The sequence below is a fragment of the Leucoraja erinacea genome, chromosome 2 (assembly GCF_028641065.1).
Source record: "Leucoraja erinacea ecotype New England chromosome 2, Leri_hhj_1, whole genome shotgun sequence".
Lineage (NCBI taxonomy): Eukaryota > Metazoa > Chordata > Chondrichthyes > Rajiformes > Rajidae > Leucoraja > Leucoraja erinaceus.
Genome location: NC_073378.1, coordinates 91,712,361 through 91,735,016, shown reverse-complemented (window position 1 = coordinate 91,735,016; position 22,656 = coordinate 91,712,361). Strand labels below are relative to the sequence as shown.

At 41.4% G+C, this 22,656-nt stretch overlaps 1 protein-coding gene across 1 annotated transcript in view; it reads right to left on the bottom strand.

Annotated features, from left to right (window-relative positions):
- Positions 1-22,656, bottom strand: part of fam133b (family with sequence similarity 133 member B) — a 44,483-nt gene that overhangs the window by 10,457 nt on the left and 11,370 nt on the right. The window contains exons 2-9 of the mRNA XM_055660878.1: positions 17,862-17,959; positions 13,706-13,784; positions 8,916-8,987; positions 8,131-8,160; positions 7,910-7,981; positions 6,489-6,587; positions 6,362-6,412; positions 3,753-3,824 (exon numbers count right to left, since the gene is read on the bottom strand). Coding sequence (XP_055516853.1) covers positions 3,753-3,824; positions 6,362-6,412; positions 6,489-6,587; positions 7,910-7,981; positions 8,131-8,160; positions 8,916-8,987; positions 13,706-13,784; positions 17,862-17,959 — 573 coding nt within the window. The remainder of the gene's footprint in view (positions 1-3,752; positions 3,825-6,361; positions 6,413-6,488; positions 6,588-7,909; positions 7,982-8,130; positions 8,161-8,915; positions 8,988-13,705; positions 13,785-17,861; positions 17,960-22,656) is intronic.

The following is a 22,656-nucleotide window of genomic DNA, read 5'->3' as shown; positions in this document are numbered from 1 at the left end:
CATTAATTGAGAAACAGCACAAGATCTGAGAAGAAGTTTCAACAGAAAGCGTTGTTTCAATTCCACATCCAGCCAAAAGCTTTGCGCCTTCAGATATATTTCTGTCTTTGTACCATGGTGGATAAGGAAGAATTTCATTGTCCCATCCAGGTCATATGACAAAAAAACACTCTTGACAAGGAAAAGGTTGTTGACAGTGTGTCCAATGGGAAGATGCAGGGTATTATTTCAGGCAAAAGGCCTACATTGCTCTCAGAGGTCGAAGAAACAGAGTATGCCAATACGGCCATATTCCTCCCCCTTTTTCTTTAATATGAAGGTAACAATGCCACATTACTCCTGAATGCATGGATAAAATGATATTTGGTGGGGGTTGGAGGCAGAGAAAGGGGGGTAGAAATGAATTATTTGATTTGTTAAAACATTCTAGAAGCACGATATATTTGTGCTGGCAAATGAATTGGTGTATTATTAAATTAAATTTCATAGTGTCACGAGGAAACAGGAAGATTTAATGCTATAATCTAAGAGTTGTCGCTATACACTTCAATCAAGGTTTAAAGTGCATATTCAAAATAACGTTCTGTGGTGTGGGAACCTACTGAACAAAGAAATCTGAAAGGTTGAGTTAAACACCCTGGTTTAACTACATGTTTCCTTTGGTTGCCCTGCATGTTTACTTAAAAATGGTCAGGTAGCCACATTTCCAACATAAACAGTTCTGAAAAATAGAATAGTATAGTACAGGAACTTCTGCTCACAATGTCCATGCAGAACATGATGCCAAGCCAAACCAATCTCATCTGTTTGCAGCTAGACAAAAAAGGTTGTGTAACTCAACGGGTGGGACAGCATCTATGGAGCGAATTAATAGGCGATGTTTCGGGTCGATACGCTTGTTTGCACATGACCCATATCCCTCCTTATCCATGCGCCTATCTAAAAGATTTTTAGAAGCCACTTTTGCATCTTCCTCCACCACTAGTCCTGACTGTGTTCCAGGCATCCATCACTCATTGTTGCCCCAAACATCTCTTAAACTTCACCTCTCTCATCTTAGTCATTTTCTTTTCTCTCTTCCATCTTTTGCGAGAAAATAGAAAAACTTGAAAGTTCAGATGCCCAGACTTAGCAATAGCTTCTCCCCGACTGCTGTCAGATCCCTAAAACTAGTTATTTCTTTCACATCCCTTTCCTGGAAGTGCTGCCATATTTTAATTTCAGCTCATTTGGTTATTGTATTTTAATGATTCCGCATCTTTTCAAATTGCACTATGATTTTGCACCAATCTGCTGCTTAGTTAATGAAGATCAAACTCCATTGAAACAATTTTCTTCAGTACATATTCTAACCACTTGCTGGCATTGTTGCTGTTCTTGGTTTCAATACAGTACAACAGCTGGTGCTGAAGCATAGCTATAACAAGTTCCACCGACACAAAATGTTCAAACAAGGTACTGCAGAAGTTATTGACATTTATAAAATTCAAGATTTTCTGTTGTGTAAACAGGATGGAAGTGTTATACACTTGCAAAGCCCTCACTATTAACACATGTAAAATAAAACTAACTTGCTGACGAGATCTTGCAACAATCAAAATAAGTGAAAAAAGTAAGCCAGTCTGTACATATTATTGACTAATAAAGCAAAAAAATCATTCTATTATTACATTATGAGCAAACATCTTAAACACTTCAGATTAAACCAGAACTGTATGAATTAGGCAAACAGCTGCAAAATAATGAAAAAGAAAATTAAGATTAATGTCAAAATGGTAATCTCAGTGAGCAATAAAGGATGCACCTAGTTAGCCTATCAACAAGGTAAAACATAGCATAAAGAGCAACAAGGTCAATGACCAAAATCCTTCCATGACTTTGGACCAGGAATAGAAGATCATAGGCTTCGGTTATACAATCAGTGTTGGAATGAACAACAACAGGCCCTTTAGCCCATCGTGTCTGTGCTGGACATCAATCCGACATACACCAGTCACAATTTCCAGCTCTCAACCTATGTAGCCTTCTGTGCCATGGTACTTCTAGTGTACATCTAAATAGTTAAATGTTGTGCGAGTAGCTACATCGACTGCCCCGTCCTTCAGACTCATGAGAGTTATTTATCTAAATTATACAATTAGACATCAAGAACTCAAATCACTGAAATATCAGAGCATTTCACATCCCACATGTCACTATAACCATATAACAATTACAGCACGGAAACAGGCCATCTCAACCCTTCTAGTCCGTGCCGAACATTTATTCTCCCCTAGTCCCATCTACCTGCACTCAGACCATAACCCTCCATACCTTTCCCGTCCATATACCTATCCAATTTATTTTTAAATGATAAAATCGAACCTGCCTCCACCACTTCCACTGGAAGCTCATTCCACACAGCTACCACTCTCCGAGTAAAGAAGTTCCCCCTCAACTTTCTGTCCCTTAATTCTCAAATCATGTCTTGTTTGAATCTTCCCTACTCTCAATGGAAAAAGCTTATCCACGCCAACTCTGTCTATCCCTCTCATCATTTTAAAGATCTCTATCGTCCCCCCTTAACCTTCTGCACTCCAAAGAATAAAGACCTATCTTGTTCAATCTTTCTCTGTAACTTAGGTGCTGAAACCCAGGCAACATTCTAGTAAATCTCCTCTGTACTCTCTCTATTTTGTTGACATCTTTCCAATAATTTGGCGACCAAAATTGTACACCATATTCCAGAATTGGCCTCACCAATGCCTTGTACAATTTTAACATTACATCCCAACTTCTATACTCAATGCTCTGATTTATAAAGGCAAGCACACCAAAAGCTTTCTTTACCACCGTATCTACATGAGATTCTGCCTTCAGGGAACTATGCAGTTATTCCTAGATCCCGGTTCTACTGCATTCCTCAATTCGCTACCATTTACCATATACGTCCTATTTTGATTTGTCCTACCAAGATGTAGCACCTCACACTCATCAGCATTAAACTCCATCTGCCATCTTTCAGCCCACTCTTCCAAATGGCCTAAATCTCTCTGTAGACTTTGAAAATCTACTTCATTATCCACAACACCACCTATCTTAGAATCACCTGCATACTTACTAATCCAATTTACCACACCATCATCCAGATCATTGATGTATATGAAAAACAATAGTGGATCCAACACAGATCCCCGAGGTACCCTAGTCACCGGCCTCCAAACCTGACAAACAGTTATCCACCATTACTCTGGTATCGCCCAGTCAGCCACTGTTGAATCCATCTGCTACTCCACTGTTAATACCCAACACCTGGTTTGGGATTACTCAGGAGAAAAGGCCAGAACCCAACAGCAGAAATTTCTATATTATAATAAACCAGAGTAAATTTACAAAATAATGTCGAATCCTAAAATTACAATAGCCATATTACAGTACCAAGGGTAGTGTGTGTATGGAATGAGCTGCCAGAGAAAGTAGTTCAGGCAGATGCAACAACATTTAAAAGACATTTGGACAAATACATGGATAGGGTTTAGAGGAACATAGGCCCAATGTGAGCAAATGGGACTAGCTTAAATGGGGTATCTTGGTCTTTATAAATAAGTTGGGTGAAAGGGTTTGGTTCCGTGCTGTACGATTCTGCGAAATATATTTTTCTCTATCAGATTAATAGAATCTCTCTAAAGTAGAGATAAATATTGGGAACATGGCTATGCACCATGACTATGAAAACATGGCTATTCAAGTAAATATCATGTTAATTCACTAACCTCATTCTCTTCAGCCGAACCAGATTCCTCTGATCTTCGCTGCGAGTGATCACGTTTTTTCTTTTTTTTATCCTAATTGAACAGATTCTAAAATTGGTGGTATCATTACATAGAAACATAGAAAATAGGTGCAGGAGTAGGCCATTTGGCCCTTTGAGCCAGCACCACCATTCAAATATGATCATGGCTGATCATCCAAAATCAGTACCCCGTTCAGGCTTTTTCCCCCCATATCCCTCAGCCCTAAGAGCTAAATCTAACTCTCCCTGGAAAACATCCAGTGAACTCCACTGCCTTCTGTCGCAGAAAATTCTACAGATTCACAACTCTGAGGTGAAAAGGTATTTCCTCATCTCAGTCCTAAATGGCCTACCCCTTATTCTTAAACTGTGACTCCTGGTTCTGGACTCCCCCAATATCAGGGACATTTTTCCTGCATCTACCCTGTCCAATCCTCTAAGAATGTTATATTTTTCTACAAGATTCCCTCTCATCCTTCTAAATTCCAGTGCATACAAGCCCAGCTGACCCATTCTTTCATCATACGTCAGTCCTGCCATCCCAAGAATTAACCTAATGAACCCATGCTGCACTCCCTCAATAGCAATAATATCCTTCCTCAAATTATGAGACCAAAATTGCATGCAATACTCCAGATGCAGTCTTACAGGGGCCCTGTACAACTGCAGTCGGACTCCTTGCTCCTAAACTCAAAACTTCTCTCAATGAAGGCCAACATGCCATTGGCTTTCTCCACTGCCCGCATGCTTACTTTCACTGCACACACAGTGCCCTCCATAATGTTTGGGACAAAGATCCATCATTTATTCATTTGCCTCTGTACTCCACAATTTTAGAGATTTGCAATAGGAAAAAAAAAATCACATGTGGTTGAAGTGCACATTGTCAGATTTTATTAAAGGCCATTTTATACATTTTGGTTTCACCATGTAGAAATGACAGCTGTGTTTATACATGGTCCCCCCATTTCAAGGCACCATAATGTTTGGGACACATAGCTTCACAGGTGTTTGTAATTGTTCAGGTGTGTTTAATTGCCTCGTTAATGCAGGTATAAGAGAGCTCTCATCATCACCTAGTCTTTCCTCCAGTCTTCCCATCACCTTTGGATACTTTTATTGCTGTTTATCAACTTGGACCAGAGTTGTGCCATTGAAAGTCAAAGAAGCCATTACGAGACTGAGAAACAAGACTAAAACTGTTAACATCAGCCAAACCTTAGGCTTTCCAAAATCAACTGTTTGGAACATCATTAAGAAGAAAGGAAGCACTGGTGAGCTTACTAATCGCAAAGGGACTGGCAGGCCAAGGAAGACCACCATAGCTGATGACAGAAGAATTATTTCTATAATAAAGAAACATCCCCAAACACCTGTCCAACAGATCAGAAACACTCTTCAGGAGTCAGGTGTGGATTTGTCAATCACCACAGTCTGCAGAAGACTTAATGAATAGAAATAGAGGCTACACTGCAAGATGCAAACCTCTGGTTAGCCGCAAAAATAGGATGGCCAGGTTAGAGTTTGTCAAGAAGTACTTAGAGCAACCATAGTTCTGGAAAAAGGTTTTGTGGACAGATGAGACGAAGATTAACTTATAATAGAGTGATGGCAAGAGCAAAGTATGGAGGAGAGAAGGAACTGCCCAAGATCCACAGCATACCACCTCGTCTGTGAAACACGGTGGTGGGAGTGTTATGGCCTGGGCATGTATGGCTGCTGAAGGTACTGGCTCACTTATCTTCATTGATACAACTGCTGATGGTAGTAGCATAATGAATTCTGAAGTGTATAGACACATCCTATCTGAAGTTCAAACAAATGCCTCAAAACTCATTCGCTGGCAGTTAATTCTACAGCAAGACAATGATCCCAAACATACTGCTAAAGCAACAATGAGATTTTCAAAGCTAAAAGATGATACATTCTTGAGCGGCCAAGTCAATTACCCGATCTGAACCCAATTGAGCATGCCTTTTATATGCTAAAGAGAAAGCTGAAGGGGACTAGCCCCCAAAACAAGTATAAGCTCAAGATGGTAGCAATACACACCAGGCAGAGCATCACTAGAGAAGACACCCAGCAACTGGTGATGTCAAAGAATCGCTGACTTCAAGCAGTCATTGCATGCAAAGGATATGCGCTTCTACACGGTGAAACCAAAACGTGTAAAAATGACCTTTAATAAAATCTGACAATGTGCACTTTAACCACATGATTTTTTTCTATTACAAATCTCAAATTGTGGAGTACAAATACATAAATGGCGGGTCTTTGTCCCAAACATTATGGAAGGCACTGTGAAAGCATTTTACGAATAGTTAGCCTCCAGGAGCTGTCATTCCATTGATTTTAAGAGCTGGCTACTGAAGGAGGATTCATTTATTTGATACAAAATTTTAATCTGGCTAATAAAACTAATTGGGGGTCTGGACTAATCCCGTTAATACAAGCATCTTTGAAGAAAGAGTGAGGAACCGGCAGGCAATTTTCTTCAAAATTATTTGCTGGCATAGGTTTACATATTGAAAAGCTATTTACATCAATTATAATTAAGAATCATGTAGCATGAAAGAATGTTTTGCTCACTCGTCCTTTATCAGATTCCTCCTTGATCTTTTTTTTCTTCTTTGTGGTTTCCTTACAAGAAACATACAATAATTAAAATCAATTTTAATAAAATCTCAGCTCCACAAAATTAAGTGTTCAATTCTACCTTGCTATCCATGTCACATTCTAAGCGTGAGTCATCGGCGGGTTTTCGCACAGTGCTATGCTTTCTCTTCCGTTTCTTTTTAACATGCTTCTTTTCATCCTGCAATAGATGTTACAATTCCATTCTTTATGACAAACTGATGAGATTTTAAACATTCAATTTGTTATCATAGCTGCACCATGCCAGCCATTTCCTACAGTTGCTAGTAATGGTAACTTTTCTCCATTCTCAGATATACAAATCTAAATTGTGATTCCTTATTCTTGGGAATTTGGTTTAAATCTTTCATTAACCATTGAATTAATTTCATGTTCGACTCTCTAAAAGCTAAGATTTAAATATTCCTTAATCCTCAGATTTTGATGAGATACACAAAAGAGCAGTTTATAACCAGATTTTTAAAAAGTTGACAGAATAGGTGATTTTGCTTTGATCAAATTCATAGAAGTGCTTCATGACAAATTTTGGATATTGATACCAAAAAATAGTATTGGACTTGCAATAAAAAAATGGCAATACTTCGATTCAAATTTAATAACACTTAATTTATAGATTCTTTGGAATAAAAGTGAGTCAGAGTTGATCTGGATGTATTGTATTTTAACAATAGAGTCTATGCAATTACTAATTTTTCCCCAGAGCAGAGTAGTTACAGCTTTGATACAATAATACAACAAAGATTACATTTAAACACAAATTTTATCATAATGGGGCGTTCAAGGCTTAAGATTACCATGTAGAAATTACTGGAATTTTGCTTATTACCCGATCATCTCAGATGAGGGTCAATAATTCCCAGATATCTTTTCTGATACTTTATTGTTTCTCACCATAATTGAATTAAAAAAAAGTGGAAAATCAAGTAAAAGTCTTTTGTCTAACAAATACTAATCAAACTTTTCTTCATTCTCAGATATTCAAATCTAAATCTCGATACCTTATGCAGTTGTAATACTATTTTTATGCACAGATATCACCTGATCTTTGAATTACTTAGATCACTGTAATAGAATAAGCACAGAACCATGTGGTAATTATACCAGGAAGTACTTTGGGGATATGGTTTTAATCTTTTATGTCCCTAATGTATACTGAAAATATTTTGTTTTAAGAGAAAAATTAGCATCACATTATTTTTCCAAAATATAATCAAGCTCAAGATCATGTGCCCCATGATATAATTCCTTTGGGATGATCGAGATACTGTAGTAAACATGAACTACATACTCAGTGACATCAACATGCCAAGAATCCATTGAAATTACACCCAACCCAAATTTGTAGACCTACAGATCTTAAACAAGAACGTGCTGATTATGGACTAATTTTCTGCATTCTTGATCCCCAAAACATTCTTACTAGCTTTTTATTTCTTACATGTTTGTTTAATTTGCATTGGATACAAAACTGTTTTGACATACCTCATTGACAATGTCCGTAGAGCTGCAGGAAGAATCAGAACTTGATGATGAGGAAGATGATGATGAAGACGGCTTGACCAAACACAATAGAATACAGCTTGTGAGATTTATCATTCATTTAATAGAAATGAAGCATTAACAATAGAAAAGCGGTCAAAATGAATAATTCTTTGCGGGGGGGGGGGGGGGGGGGGGGGGGGGGGGGAAAAATGTTTGCTCACCCTACTTTTCTTCTTTTCCTTTCTTTTTTTCTAAATGGGATGAAGAATAAAGAATTACTGAATGGAGAATATGCACTAAGGATACTACAAATTAAAACATTTCATGCATTTCACATTCGGGCATTTATGCAAGGTACACTAAAATAATTGCTAATCAGAAAGCAACAAATATGAAACAGCAATACTGGGTACAAACAAAATGCATTTGAATATCTACAAATTAATGTAGTGAACTTTAACATATTTCATCCCTTTAGGTTTGAAAGCTTATCATCCTTGAGCAATGTCAAACTGGACCTACTACCTGTACATAAATTCAATTTACAACAGCTGTTCAATAAATATTCTGTTGTAACTTATTTGCCGACTACTAAAAGTCTTTAGCAGTCTGCTTGAATGACATCCCATCAGTCAACCTGAAATATATACTCCCTTATTTACAGTTGAAATGTATACATCAGCTACAAGATGTGCAGCAGCAAATTAGTAAAGCTCTTTTGACAGCATCTGTTTTATTAACACACAAGACATCTATACTTTCAAACATTAATCTTTGTTTCCATACATTTCAGACTCTGGACTTTGTTCCTGTGTTTGTGATGTGGATATGTGCCAGCCATTTTAGTTGAGAATATCAAATCAAATTTTTCCTAAGTTGTAGCAGAAGAGAATTTAATTTCCATATAGATGCAAACACAAGACAATGCCATGATGCTAATCCACTCTAGATGAGTTTAATCATTTTGATAACTATTAATGAATTGTAATCATTTTGATAACATTACCTCTTTCCTTTTGAAGGAACTTTCATTTCCTAAGATTTTCTCCCTATTTTTTTCAAGTTCTCTTTTCCATTTCTGAAAGCAATAAAAGATTAATCAATTAATCAACCTTTATTGTCATCTTGCAAAGCAACAGTTGTACAGTGCAAAATGAGAAGATGTTTCCCAGGGAATATCAGAGCATCGCACATAAAACTTAAAACATTTCACACACAAATAAAAACAATGAAAACAATCCAGTCCAATCCAGTGTTTGGGCTGCGACCTCCTGAAGTCGACAATCATCTCCTTGGTTTTGTCGACATTTAATTCCAAGTTGTTGCCGCACCAATCCACTAGTTAACATTCAAGACGTTTGCAGTCATAAAAGAACTGCAGTTACTGGAATCTGGAGCAATAAATAAAGTGCAGGAGGAATTTAACAGGTCAGGCAGCTTCTGTGGAGGAAATGGACATTCAATGTTTCGGTACAGGACACTTCATCAGACTGAGGAGACCCAACCTGAAATGTTGCATGTCCATTTCTTCCATATATGCTGCTTAGCCTGTTGAATTCCTCCAGCTGTTTTATCTGGACTCGTTCAGTTACAATTTGGGACATACAGGTGCACAACCTTTTATCCGAAAGCCTTGGGACCAGACACTTTTCGTAATTCAGAATTTTTCGGCTTTCGGAATGGAAGATTTTTAGCGTAGTGGTAGAGTGCTCGGCTCATATCCGCAAGGTCGCGAGTTTGCGCCTCGATCCCGGCAGTTACTCGATCGCGAGTTTGAGTCTTCAATGTAGTTTTTTCTTGCAGAATAGGAGAGAATAGGGAGGGTTAGGCTGGGATCATTCTCTGTGAGATGATCTTAGTGCGGGAGACAAGTGTAGGAGAGGTGTACTGACTGTGTGGGCAGAACTTTGGAAGTGATTGCCCACCATTCTCAAAAGCCGCTGTGTCTCCCTGTCCCTCCAACTCCAGAGGAATCCGCTCCCCGATGGGCCGCTACGGCGACAAGTGGCAGTTCGCCCACAGCCCGAGCTGCGGCCCCTCATCCGCAACCCTGGTTCCTCTGGAGTTGGAGCGGGGCTGGGCTAGAGTTGTTGCTGGCTGTGAGTCTCTGGGATCTCCGTGCTTGCAGTGGGCCTGGGAGTCGGTGTCCCGATGAGGGGGCGCAGCTCGGGCTGTGGGCGAACTGCCACTTGTCGCTGTAGCGGCGCATTGGGGAGCGGCTTCTGGTGGTCCTGACGTCTCTCAGCTCATGTCCAGGGGGGTGGCCGGAGACGTCAGGACCAACAAGAACCCGCTCCCCGATGCGCCACTACAGCGACAAGTGGCAGTTCGCTCACAGCCTGAGCTGCGCCCCCTCATCCGCAACCTGGGTTCCTCTGGAGTTGGAGCGGGGCTGGGCTAGAGTTGCTGCTGGCTGTGAGTCACCGGGATCTCCGTGCTTGCAGTCGGTGTCCCGTTGGTCCTGACGTCTCCGGTCACCCCCCTGGACAGGAGCTGAGACTGGGAACTGTACCGCCCTTGCCCCCTCCCTCTGCAACTGCAAACAACCCCACTCCTGCTCACCTGCAAGGGCGGTACAGTTCCCAGCCTCAGCTCCTGTACAGGGGGGTGGCCGGAGACGTCACAGCCCGAGCTGCGCCCCCTCATCCGCAACCCCAAGACCAAGACGTACTTTGCACACCATCAGCTTCTGTCCCTACGGGGAGCGTGTTCCTCTGTAGTTGGAGCGGGGCTGGGCTGCTGCTGGCTGTGGGTCTCTGGGATCTCCGTGCTTGCAGTGGGCCTGGGGGCCGGTGTCCCGTTGGTCCTGACGTCTCCGGTGACTGGCACTGGCTCCGACGTGAAGACAGTGCAAAGCCCCCGCGCCGGTGCAATGGGCGGGGAGCTGGAGAGGGGAGGGAAGGGGTCACACACATGGCCGGGAAGCAGAGGGGTGTAGGTGGGGTGAAACTGAAGGGAGTGACAATCTGCTGCTACCTGCCCGCTGAGTTAAAAAGTTCCCACGCAAGACTCACGATACACTGTGCATCGTGAGTCTACCGTGGGAACTTTTTTAACTCAACGGGCAGGCAGCAGCAGATTGTCAATTATTAACCCTCCCGCGCAATATACCCTCACCTTCTCTTTTATGAAAGGGGATTTAGTTCCCCTTTCTTCGAGGACCGACCGGAGGTTCCGCTGTCACCTCTGCGGGCCGCCCTCGGTGAACGTCTTCAAGGACCTTTTTTCAAGGACCGAAAAAATGTCGCTATTCAGAGCTTTTCGTTATTTGGAACTTCGGATAAAAGGTTGTGCACCTGTAATAGGGTTTCCAGGCACATGGATTAGAAGGAAGGCAAGGCAAAATTATTATTTTTTAACTTTTAAATAAAGTTACAAAATTACAATTTTAAATTATTTACCTTGAGCCACTTAAAGACTATTAAACTTTTTGGCATTCTCAGTTAGCACAATTCCTTTTCAAGCAAAAGGGCATTTTGGGAGGATGGTGCCCCGACACTACGATAACCATTGCCCAATCACTGGGTGGGCCACATCAGTTCACAAACCGATGCTGAATGCTAAAAAGATAACCTAGCAGCAATGGACAATGGCAGGTCTGTGTGGTCAACATGCAGTGGTTATGTTCAGGTATAACTGTTAGAGACATTAGCCAAACCTTAAGCTTACCAAAATCAACTGTTTGGAACATCATTAAGAAGAGAGAGCACTGGTGAGCTTACTAATCGCAAAGGCACTGGCAGGCCATGGAAGACCTTTACAACTAATGGCAGAAGAATTCTTTCATATTAAAGAAACACCCCCCAAACACCCATCTGACAGGTCAGAAACAATCTTCAGGAGTCAGGTGTGGATTTGTCAATGACTACTGTCCGCAGAAGACTTCATGAACAGAAATACAGAGACAACACTGCAAGATGCAAACCACTGGTTAGCTACAAAAATAGGATGGCTGGGTTAGTTTGCCAAGAAGAACATAAAAGAGCAACCACAGTTCTGAAAAAAGGGTCTTGTGGATAGATGAGACATTAACTTATATCAGTGATGGCAAGAACAAGGTATGGAGGCGAGCAGGAACTGCCCAAGATCCAAAGCATACCACCTCATCTGTGAAACATGGTGGTGGTGGTGGTGTTATGGCCTGGGCATGTATGGCTGCTGAAGTTACTGGCTCACTTATCTTCATTGATGATACAACTGCTGATAGCAGTAGCATAATGAATTCTGAGGTGTATAGACACATACTATCTGCTCAGACAAATGCCTCAAAACTCATCAGCCGGCAGTTCTTGCTACAGCAAGACAATGATCCCAAACATACTGCTAAAGCAACAAAGGAATTTTTCAAAGCTAAAATATCATCAATTTTTGAGTGGCCGTCAATCACCCGATCTGAACCCAATTAAACATGCTTTTTATATGCTGAAGAGAAAACTGAAGGGGACTAACCCCCAAACAAGCATAAGCTAAAGATGGCTGCAATACAGGCTTGGCAGAGCATCACCAGAGAAGACACCCAGCAACCGGTGATGCCCATGAATTGCAGACTACAAGCATGCAAAGGATATGCAACAAAATACTAAACACCACTACTTTCATTTACATGACATTGCCATGTCCCACATTATGGTGCCCTGAAATTGGGGGGGGGGGGGGGGGGGGGGACACACTATGTATAAACACTGATGTAATTTCTACATGGTGAATCCAAAATGTATAAAAATGGCCTTTATTAAAATCTGACAATGTGCACTTTAACCACATGTGATTTTTTTCTATTGCAAATCTCAAATTGTGGAGTACAGTGGCAAACAAACAAATGACGGGTCTGTGTCCCAAACATTATGGAGGGCACCGTAAAAAAGATCGTAGAAAGAATTAAAAAATATATATATTGTCAGCATTTAAAATATCAAACTGTTAAAAACTAAAAATATGAGATCACATATGATGGTTTTGAAACAAAATCTAATTAGCATAAAATGCCAGATATTTTGGATCAACTTTGACGGCCATACAGGTAGTTCTGCTATTTTGTGTTTCCACAACATGAATTGGATATAATGCATGTAATGAATTAGGGAAAACTATCCGCATCACGTGGGCCAAATTGGTTGTAACATAAATTTTGATTGGGAACTTGATAACCACTTATAAGTTAGTTTGGAAATTGACAAGAAGAAATTGTCTCAAGAAAAAAAACATATGCCAAGTAACATCCCTGCAGTAATCACGCATCACAATTTCACACAAAAACAGCTACTTTAACGGTGAGTGAAATTGACAAGCAGTCGCTTCCATTGTGGAATGATACTCTTAAACAATGTTACATTCAGCTGTTGATATTTTTTGCTTCCAGTAATAAAAACTTATCGCTACCGAAAATTGCTAATTTTTTTGAAAATCCTGCGTCTGAAACTCATGCATTATCTAGCCCGAAACCCCATTTCCCCATTGACACAATAGTTTTATCAATGTAATTTTCTGTAACGTGAGTTTTCTTGTGAATACAACTAACATGGTGTAGATGAACTATCAGTATTTACACTTTATGGTACAGAAACCATGCTAAGTAAAATAGGAATTACATATTTACAAGTGAACTTCAATTAAATGTGCTAATTAAACACCAAACGATTTAATAGAAAATATAGATTATCTGCAAAATTAATTTGTTAGATGAAGTAGACAAAAATAAAGCATGATAATTTGAAAAAAGACGATGTACAAATTTACAATTGAACAAAAACCAGTTTATTGCAAGTCACTAAAATTTATAATAAAATATTAACAAACCTCATTCATTTTTTCTTCAAAATCTGCAAGGGTTTTAGAACCTTTCTTCTTCTTTTCCAACTGCTCTTTTAATTCTTCCCTGAAAAAAAAAGTAAAATTATTTTTTCAGCCATCTATAACATGATTTAATACGTCACAAAAGCAATACCAATAATATTTAGAAAACATTAAAAGAGCGACACATTGCCATATTTAATCAAGTCTGTGCCGACAACAGCCACAACAAAACAAAATGTAAACACTAACAGGATGGAACTCAAGTGACAAAGTGACAAAACCTAGCATTAATTACATCTTCTGACAGCAGTATCTAAGTTTCTGAAACTAGGACACAATACTGCATATTTGATAGCAATTCTGAATAATCATGTATATAAACAGCTTAGTCATTGATTCATTGAGTGGTACAGCAGGATACTGGTCTTTTGACTCAACTTGTCCAGGGCAATCAAATTGCAAAACGGAAACCTTTACAACCATGGTTCAAATGTCTTGTAAAATCATAATTGCATCTACCTCTACGACTAGGACGTTTAAATGTTATTATTTTGAGCAGAAGAGCCCGTTCCTGTGCTATACTGTTCTATGTTATTATGCTTGTGCCAACTATTTCCTGTGGCAGCTCGCTCCACATAAACAATCCGCATGAAGAGGTCGCCCCTCGGGTGTCTTTTAAATCTATCCCCTCTAATTTTGAGATTTTCTAACTCTGTGATGAGAAAGAAAAGTGACTATTCACCTTATCAATCCAAGACCCTCTTAATTTTATAAACCTCTAGAAGGTCACATCTCAGCTTCATTTGCTCCAGAAAAAAAAAGTTGTGTGCTATTCAGTCTCTCCTTCCAACTCAAATGGTTAAATCTCCGTAATATCCTCTTGCAACTTATTTGTATCCTTGCCAGTTTAATGACATCCTTCCTATTACAGGCCGTCTTCCAAATATGACCATACCAATGTTTAGAATTTTTTTCAATGCTTTACTGAAATGTAACTTTGGGTTTGTACACTTTGCCAGAACTAACAAAGCTTTTAATAAAGTTTGGTGGAAGAATGGGTCAGGTATAGGCAGGTCAGATCAAGTATATCCCTGGAGGAGTATATTCAGGGAAAATTGGTTGATTATTTGGGGGCTGATAGTACAATCCCAGCAATTGGATCATCCCTTTTTTATTTCTCAGTTCCACAAATAAAGCCTCACTGGATGATCCTTCCGTGATGTTATTTCAGACTACTGCAGTAATATCCTCATTAATTAATAAAGCAACACACCCGCCTCTTTAACTTCCATCTCTCTCTTTCATGTAGCACCTGTCGCGTGGAACAAAGCTGACAGTCTAGTTCCTCAGGTAGCCATGTTTCCGTAATTGCTATAACATCCCATTTGCACGTACCTATACACACGGACTTCATCCACCTTACCCATCATGCTTCTTGTATTGAAATAAATGCAATTGAATTCACAGGCTTTTCTCAGTCTCTACCATCCTCTTATCTATCTTGACTACTGAACTTACTGTCATTGACTTCTATACCGAGTTCCAGCTTCCACCTGCCTCACTACTGCATTTCTTGAAGTAATATAATTAGAGGTGGAACTGCTTATTGAAAACTACTGTACTTAAGCAGCCTTTCCAAGACTCATACAATTGTGTACCTTTCCGAGCAATCTGGCTTAGATGCTAGCAAGAATTATTCAGTTTAGTTTAGCCCACCGAGTCCACGCCAACCCCCGCTATTAACACTATCCTACACACACTGGGAATGAATTACATTTATATCCAGCCAATTAACCTACAAACCTGTACATCTTTGGAGTGTGGGAGGAAACCGAATATCTCGGAGAAAACCCACGCAAGTCAAGTATATATATATATATACACACCAAGTGCAGACCCGTTGGGTCTGCTCACCCAATGGTGTGATTCCCCCAACCCAATATTCCACCATGCACCCGTCTCCTCCAATGGAATTGAAGCCGTTGCCAAATGTAAGTTTTCAGCACTCCCCTGCCTCCCTCAATTGCACCTCCCCTGCCTGCTGCAGCAGTGAAAAGTTCAGTGTTCCTGTCTTGCAACTTTGTTTCGAAGTGTGTTGGAAGCTGATAGGAAGGAGCAGACGTCAACGAATCAAAAGGCAGGAAGGGATCCGTACTGCAGGTGGACGGCGGACGGATTTGAGTTTTATATATTAATAGATAGATAGATAGATGAACCAAATGCAGGTAGGTAGGATATGGGTAAACGGGGCAACTTGGTTGCCATAAGCAAGTTCAGCCGAAGGCCCTGTTTGCTTGCAGCATAACTCCAAAACTTTAAATCCTATTGTTGATAATTTCAATTGATGAGCATGCAATACACAGCTCCATTCAGATTAGAAAGAGGGGAAAGAGTCGGGAGGGAGAGTGGAGGGGAAGGGGGAGAGAAGTGGAAGAGTGGGGAGGGAGGTGGAGAGGGGTAGCGGGAGTGATGGAAGGGGGACAGAGGGGTGGGCGGAAGGGGGAGGGTGGAGAGGGGGAAGGGGTGGGGGAGAGAGGGAGGGGGGGGTGAGGGAGAGAGGGAGAGGAGTGAGGAGAGGGAGAGGAGTGAGGAGAGGGAGAGGGGTGAGGAGAGGGAAACATAGAAACATAAGATTCTATAAGATCACCCCTCAATCTTCTAAATTCTAGCGAGTACAAGCCGAGTTTATCCAGTCTTTCCTCATATGAAAGTCCTGCCATCCCAGGAGTCAGTCTGGTGAACCGTCTCTGTACTCCCTCTATGGCAACAATGTCTTTGGGCATTGGGCATTGTGACATCACACGATGACACGGTCACCAGGGGCTGGGGCTGGTGCAAAGGCATATATAAATGGATCCATCCCGATTGGACATCTGCGAGCATTGGGCATTGTGACATCACACGGCGGGAACGAATCGAAAGGCAGGAAGGGATCTGTACTGCAGGCGGACGGATTTGAGTTTTATATATTAATAGAAATATATATATATATATAGATATAGATATATAGATATATATATTAGAATTTTTACAATCTACGGATATATAGTGACAATATATTTGACAGATGCTCCAGAACAACACAATTTAACTAGCATGATGTTTATTGAAATAAATATTAAATGTAGATTAAATATGAAATAGTGTATGTGATGCAAACCAGACAAATAATGTATGCAATGGTTCAAATGGGTGGATATCAAAATGAGATTTATCTTTAATTCTGGGGGAAAGTTGTTGCAAGATGACAGATACCTTACAGTGCCAGAGACCCAAGTTAAATCCTCACTACTGTCCAAACAGTTTGTACATTCACCCTGTGACTGCGTGGGTTTTCTCCGGGTGCTCCAGTTTCTTCACGGATTCCAATGACACGCAGGTTTGTAGGACTGGGAACACGGCGGGAGGCCTTTATCGAGGCGCCGCGGTATCAATGCCTCCCGGGTCGCCACGTAGAAGCCTGGGTCAGGGCCCGATGAGGGCCTCGTGGGTAGAAGCCCGTGTCAGGCGATGTGGCCGACAGAGCCCACGGCTGGGGGCCGGGTCAGCACCACGGAGGGGTGAAGTGGGGCGTTGACGGTGGTGAAGCCTCGCATGGATGGGGACCCGGCATGGGGGAACTGTTGGCGGGGGGGGGTGCCCAAAAGGGGGAGCCCGGGTGCTTTGTAACTTTGCCAGCACCGTAGGTGGCTGCTATTTATATGCAATGTGTATGCAAGCAAAGAATGTCACAGTGCCTATATACAAGACAATAAAGTATTCCTATTTCTAATTGCCTTCTGTAAATTGTCCCCAGTGTGTAGGACAGACCTAGTGTATGGGTGTCACTAGTCAGCAGGGACTCAGACCAAATGGCCCTTTGCACTGTTTCTTCAAAAATAAAATTAAGGAAGTCGCTTTTCTCTTACAGTAATTGATGCGAACCCAAAACAAATACGTCGTATGACCATACTGCAAATTAGCATATATTTGAATGTTAAACTACATAAGAGATTTGCACTCAAAATTCTAGTTTTAGATTAAATAAAAGTAGATACAAATTAAAATGCGAATCACATATATATATATATATTAGAATTTTATACAATTCTTTGGAACTGAATTCCACATAAATTGTATTACCACATATGAAATAGAGCAAAAGTCTACTGTCTCTTACCACGTAGGTCTTGGACGACTTAAGTAATCTTGTATGGAAGGGCCTGATGATGGAGCAGGTCCACGAGCTCTTGCCAGAGCGACTGGATTAACAAAGGCCTAAAAGAAAGGGAAAAAATAAAACAAATGGAGGAAGAATTTGTACAAGTATTATAAAAATGTTACCAAGTCATCTGTTCATCCATAACTGGAGGGAATGGGAGGAGGGAAGTTATTTTTGTCCATTCAATCTGTGTTGTTGACCAAGTCACATTTTATACAGTCCTTATTTTATTCAGGGAGTCCCCTCTAAAACAAAATCATTATTGAAGAAAACATCAAGCCTCTTTTAGGAACAGTTTACTCGCACTGCTTCCCCCCAATGGTGGATAAAAGTTAGTCATAGTAAGGGTCGTGGGTGATATCCAAAGATAGAATGGTGAGAAGCACAACTATGTTGTAATTCTGAATTTATCGGTGCAACAAGAAAAGTGTCTGTATCATTAGCGCAACAGAGTGAAAGAACTTTTAACTTGCACGAGATCATGATTATTAAATCTTTATAATCAGAAATTACAATAAACTGCAAAATTTGAGCTGTAATTTAATTGAGATACCACATTTTATTAGTTATCTTTTACTGAAACGTAGTGTATACTCCACAATGCGAGTGTATTTCTGGTGAAACTGGTATACAGGTGCACAACCTTTTATCTGGTGTTCCGGAAACCGAAAAACTCCGAAAACCGGCCATTTTTTCCAGGATGTCGTCTGCACACCAAAGCTCGCGTTTGGCGCCAAACTTGACCCGAAACGACCCATGGTCAACCCAGGTCTGTACTACTGTAGCGGCTGCCTCCTCCCCGGAGACCGGGGAGACACTTAAACATCTGTAAATCATTGCTTAAATGTTAGTCAGTTAGTTTGGAGGGCTTTTACATGAAGGGGGGGCTGAAGGGGTAAACTTTAATTCTTAGTCCCCTACCTGGTCAGAGAGACGGGGAGCGGTCAATGCCTTACCGGGTCGCCATGCAGTAAGCTCCGCAGCGCTGTGGCCGCCAACTCCCAGCTGGGGCTGCGGGCGGCGCCGGTTGTAGCTCCGACCCCGGCAACTCTACCCCTGGCTGCGAGGCGCTCCAAATCCAGCGCCGCCCTCGGCCGGACGCCCCCCACCCCAGCTCCGCAAATGTTGGGAGTCGGCGGCGTCGCAGCGCTGGGATACCAGCGGGAAGCGGGCAATGCCTTACCGGGTCGCCGTGCGGTAAGCTCCAGGGCGCGGAGGCCGCCTTCTCCCAACATTCGCGGAGCAGGGGCTGCGGGCGTCCGACCGCGGGCGGTGCTGGATTTGGAGCGCCTCGCAGCCAGGGGTAGAGTTGCCGGGGTCGGAGCTCCAACCGGCACCGCCCGCGGCCGGACGGAGTCCCCAGCTCCGCGATGTTGCGAGTCGCCGACCAGGTAGGGGACTAAGAATTAAAGTTTCCCCCTTCACCCACCCACCCCACCACCACCACATAAAATCCCTCCAAACTAACTGACTAACATTTATGCAATGATTTACAATGATTCCCCGGTCTCCGGGGAGGAGGCAGTCGCTCCAGACTTTTCAAGCCGCCCGCGCTACCTACCTAATCTACGCTAAAAATCTTCCATTCGGAAATCCGAAAATGTCCGAAATCCGACAAGTGTCTGGTCCCAAGGCTTTCGGATAAAAGGTTGTGCACCTGTACTAGTAAACAAGCGTTCCACACTTGTTCAACTAGTGCATCCGATCATGATGTCACAGTCCTGACGACATTGGCACATCGATATATATCACTGAAGATCTGCATTGTATTGTGATGGGACAAGCACAATGGCTGAAGATTTGATTAATCCTTCTTTGAGTGGTAATTGACTTTGCACTGATTGTAGGCAGTCTCAACTCTGTTTGCAAAGGCCACAATATTTTTTGTAGCCAAGGAGCAACCAGCTCCAAATATGTTTATCTCTTAGGTTACAGTAGCACAATGCGTTGTTTGGATTGCTAAGTGACACATTGTACAGCATTTCCGCATTTCTGCTGTCTGAACTTTAATACAGGATATCAATTTTCCTGCAAAGCCAACTATAGCCATGGACACATGGAGTGGTTGTGGTTCTTTTGTTAATCTGCATTGAATATGCTCCTGTTCTTATAACCATATAACAATTACAGCACGGAAAAAGGCCATCTCGGCCCTACAAGTCCGTGCCAAACAACTTTTTTCCCTTAGTTCCACCTGCCTGCACTCATACCATAACCCTCCATATCCCTATCCAATTTATTTTTTAATGATACCAACGAACCTGCCTCCACCACTTCCACTGTAAGCTCATTCCACACAGCTACCACTCTCTGAGTAAAGAAGTTCCCCCTCATGTTACCCCTAAACGTCTGTCCCTTAATTCTCAAGTCATGTCCTCTTGTTTGAATCTTCCCTATTCTCAAAGGGAAAAGCTGATCCACATCAACTCTGTCTATCCCTCTCATCATTTTAAAGACCTCTATCAAGTCCCCCCTTAACCTTCTGTGCTCCAGAGAATAAAGACCTAACTTATTCAACCTATCTCTGTAACTTAGTTGCTGAAACCCAGGCAACATTCCAGTAAATCTCCTCTGTACTCTCTCTATTTTGTTGACATCCTTCCTATAATTGGGCGACCAAAATTGTACACCATACTCCAGATTTGGTCTCACCAATGCCTTGTACAATTTTAACATTACATCCCAGCTTCTATACTCAATGCTCTGATTTATAAAGGCTAGCATACCAAAAGCTTTCTTTTCCACCCTATCTATATGAGATTCCACCTTCAAGGAACTATGCACGGTTATTCCCAGATCCCTCTGTTCAACTGTATTCTTCAATTCCTTACCATTTACCATGTACGCCCTATTTTGATTTGTCCTGCCAAGGTGTAGTACCTCACATTTATCAGCATTAAACTCCATCTGCCATCTTTCAGCCCATTCTTCCAAATGGCCTAAATCACTCTGTAGACTTTGGAAATCCTCTTCATTATCCGCGACACCCCCCATCTTGGTATCATCTGCATACTTACTAATCCAATTTACCACACCTTCATTCAGATCATTGATGTGCATGACAAACAACAAAGGACCCAATACCAATCCCTGAGGCACCCCACTAGTCACCTGCCTCCAACCCGACAAACAACCATCCACCATTACCCTCTGGTTTCCCCCATTCAGCCACTGTTGAATCCATCTTGCTACTCCTGCATTTATACCGAACAGTTGAACCAACTTAACCAACCTTCCATGAGGAACCTTGTCAAATGCATTACTAAAGTCCATATAGAAAACATCCACTGCTTTACCCTCGTCAATTTCCCAAGTAACCTCTTCAAAAAATTCAAGAAGATTAGTCAAACATGACCTTCCAGGCACAAATCCATCCTGACTGTTCCTAATCAGACCTTGTTTATCCAGACGCTTATATATTATCTCTAAGTATACATAGCAATACATAGAAGTACTTACTAGAGAAGGGGCGGTGCTGGACCTCCTGTTAGGAAATGAGACGGGTCAGGTGGCAGAGGTATGCGTTGGGGAACAGTTCGGGTCCAGTGATCACAATACCATTAGTTTCAATATAATTATGGAGAGGGGCAGAACTGGACCTAGGGTTGAGATTTTTGATTGGAGAAAGGCTAACTTTGAGGAGATGCGAAAGGATTTAAAAGGAGTAAATTGGGACATTTTGTTTTATGGGAAAGATTAGGAAGAGAAATGGAGTACATTTAAAGGTGAAATTTTAAGAGATTATATGTCCCTGTTCGGTTGAAAGGAAATAGTAAAAATAGGAAAGAGCCATGGTTTTCACGGGAAATTGGACACGGTTCGGAAAAAAAGGGAGATCTACAATAATTATAGGCAACATGGAGTAAATGAGGTGCTTGAGGAGTATAAAGAATGTAAAAAGAATCTCAAGAAAGAAATTAGAAAAGCTAAAAGAAGATACGAGGTTGCTTTGGCAAGTAAGGTGAAAGTAAATCCAAAGGGTTTCTACAGCTATATTAATAGCAAAAGGATAACGAGGGATAAAATTGGTCCATTAGAGAGTCAGAGTGTGGACAGCTATCTGCAGAGCCAAAAGAGATGGGGGAGATATTGAACAATTTCTTTTCTTCGGTATTCACCAAGGAGAAGGAAATTGAATTATGTGAGGTATGGGAAACGAGTAGAGTAGCTATGGAAACTATGAGATTCAAAGAAGAGGAAGTACTGACACTTTTGAGAAATATAAAAGTGGATAAGTCTCCAGGTCCGGACAGGATATTCCCTAGGACATTGAGGGAAGTTAGTGTAGAAATAGCAGGGGCTATGACAGAAATATTTCAAATGTCATTAGAAATGGGAATAGTGCCAGAGGATTGGCGTACTGCGCATGTTGTTCCATTGTTTAAAAAGGGGTCCAAGAGTACACCTAGCAATTATAGACCTGTTAGTTTTGACGTCAGTGGTGGGCAAATTAATGGAAAGGATACTTAGAGATAATATATATAAGCATCTGGATAAACAGGGTCTGATTAGGAACAGTCAACATGGATTTGTGCCTGGAAGGTCATGTTTGACTAATCTTCTTGAATGTTTTGAAGAGGTTACTCGGGAAATTGATGAGGGTAAAGCAGTGGATGTTGTATATATGGACTTCAGTAAGGCCTTTGACAAGGTTCCTCATGGAAGGTTGGTTAAGAAGGTTCAATGGTTGGGTATTAATGGTGGAGTAGCAAGATGGATTCAACAGTGGCTGAATGGGAGATGCCAGAGAGTA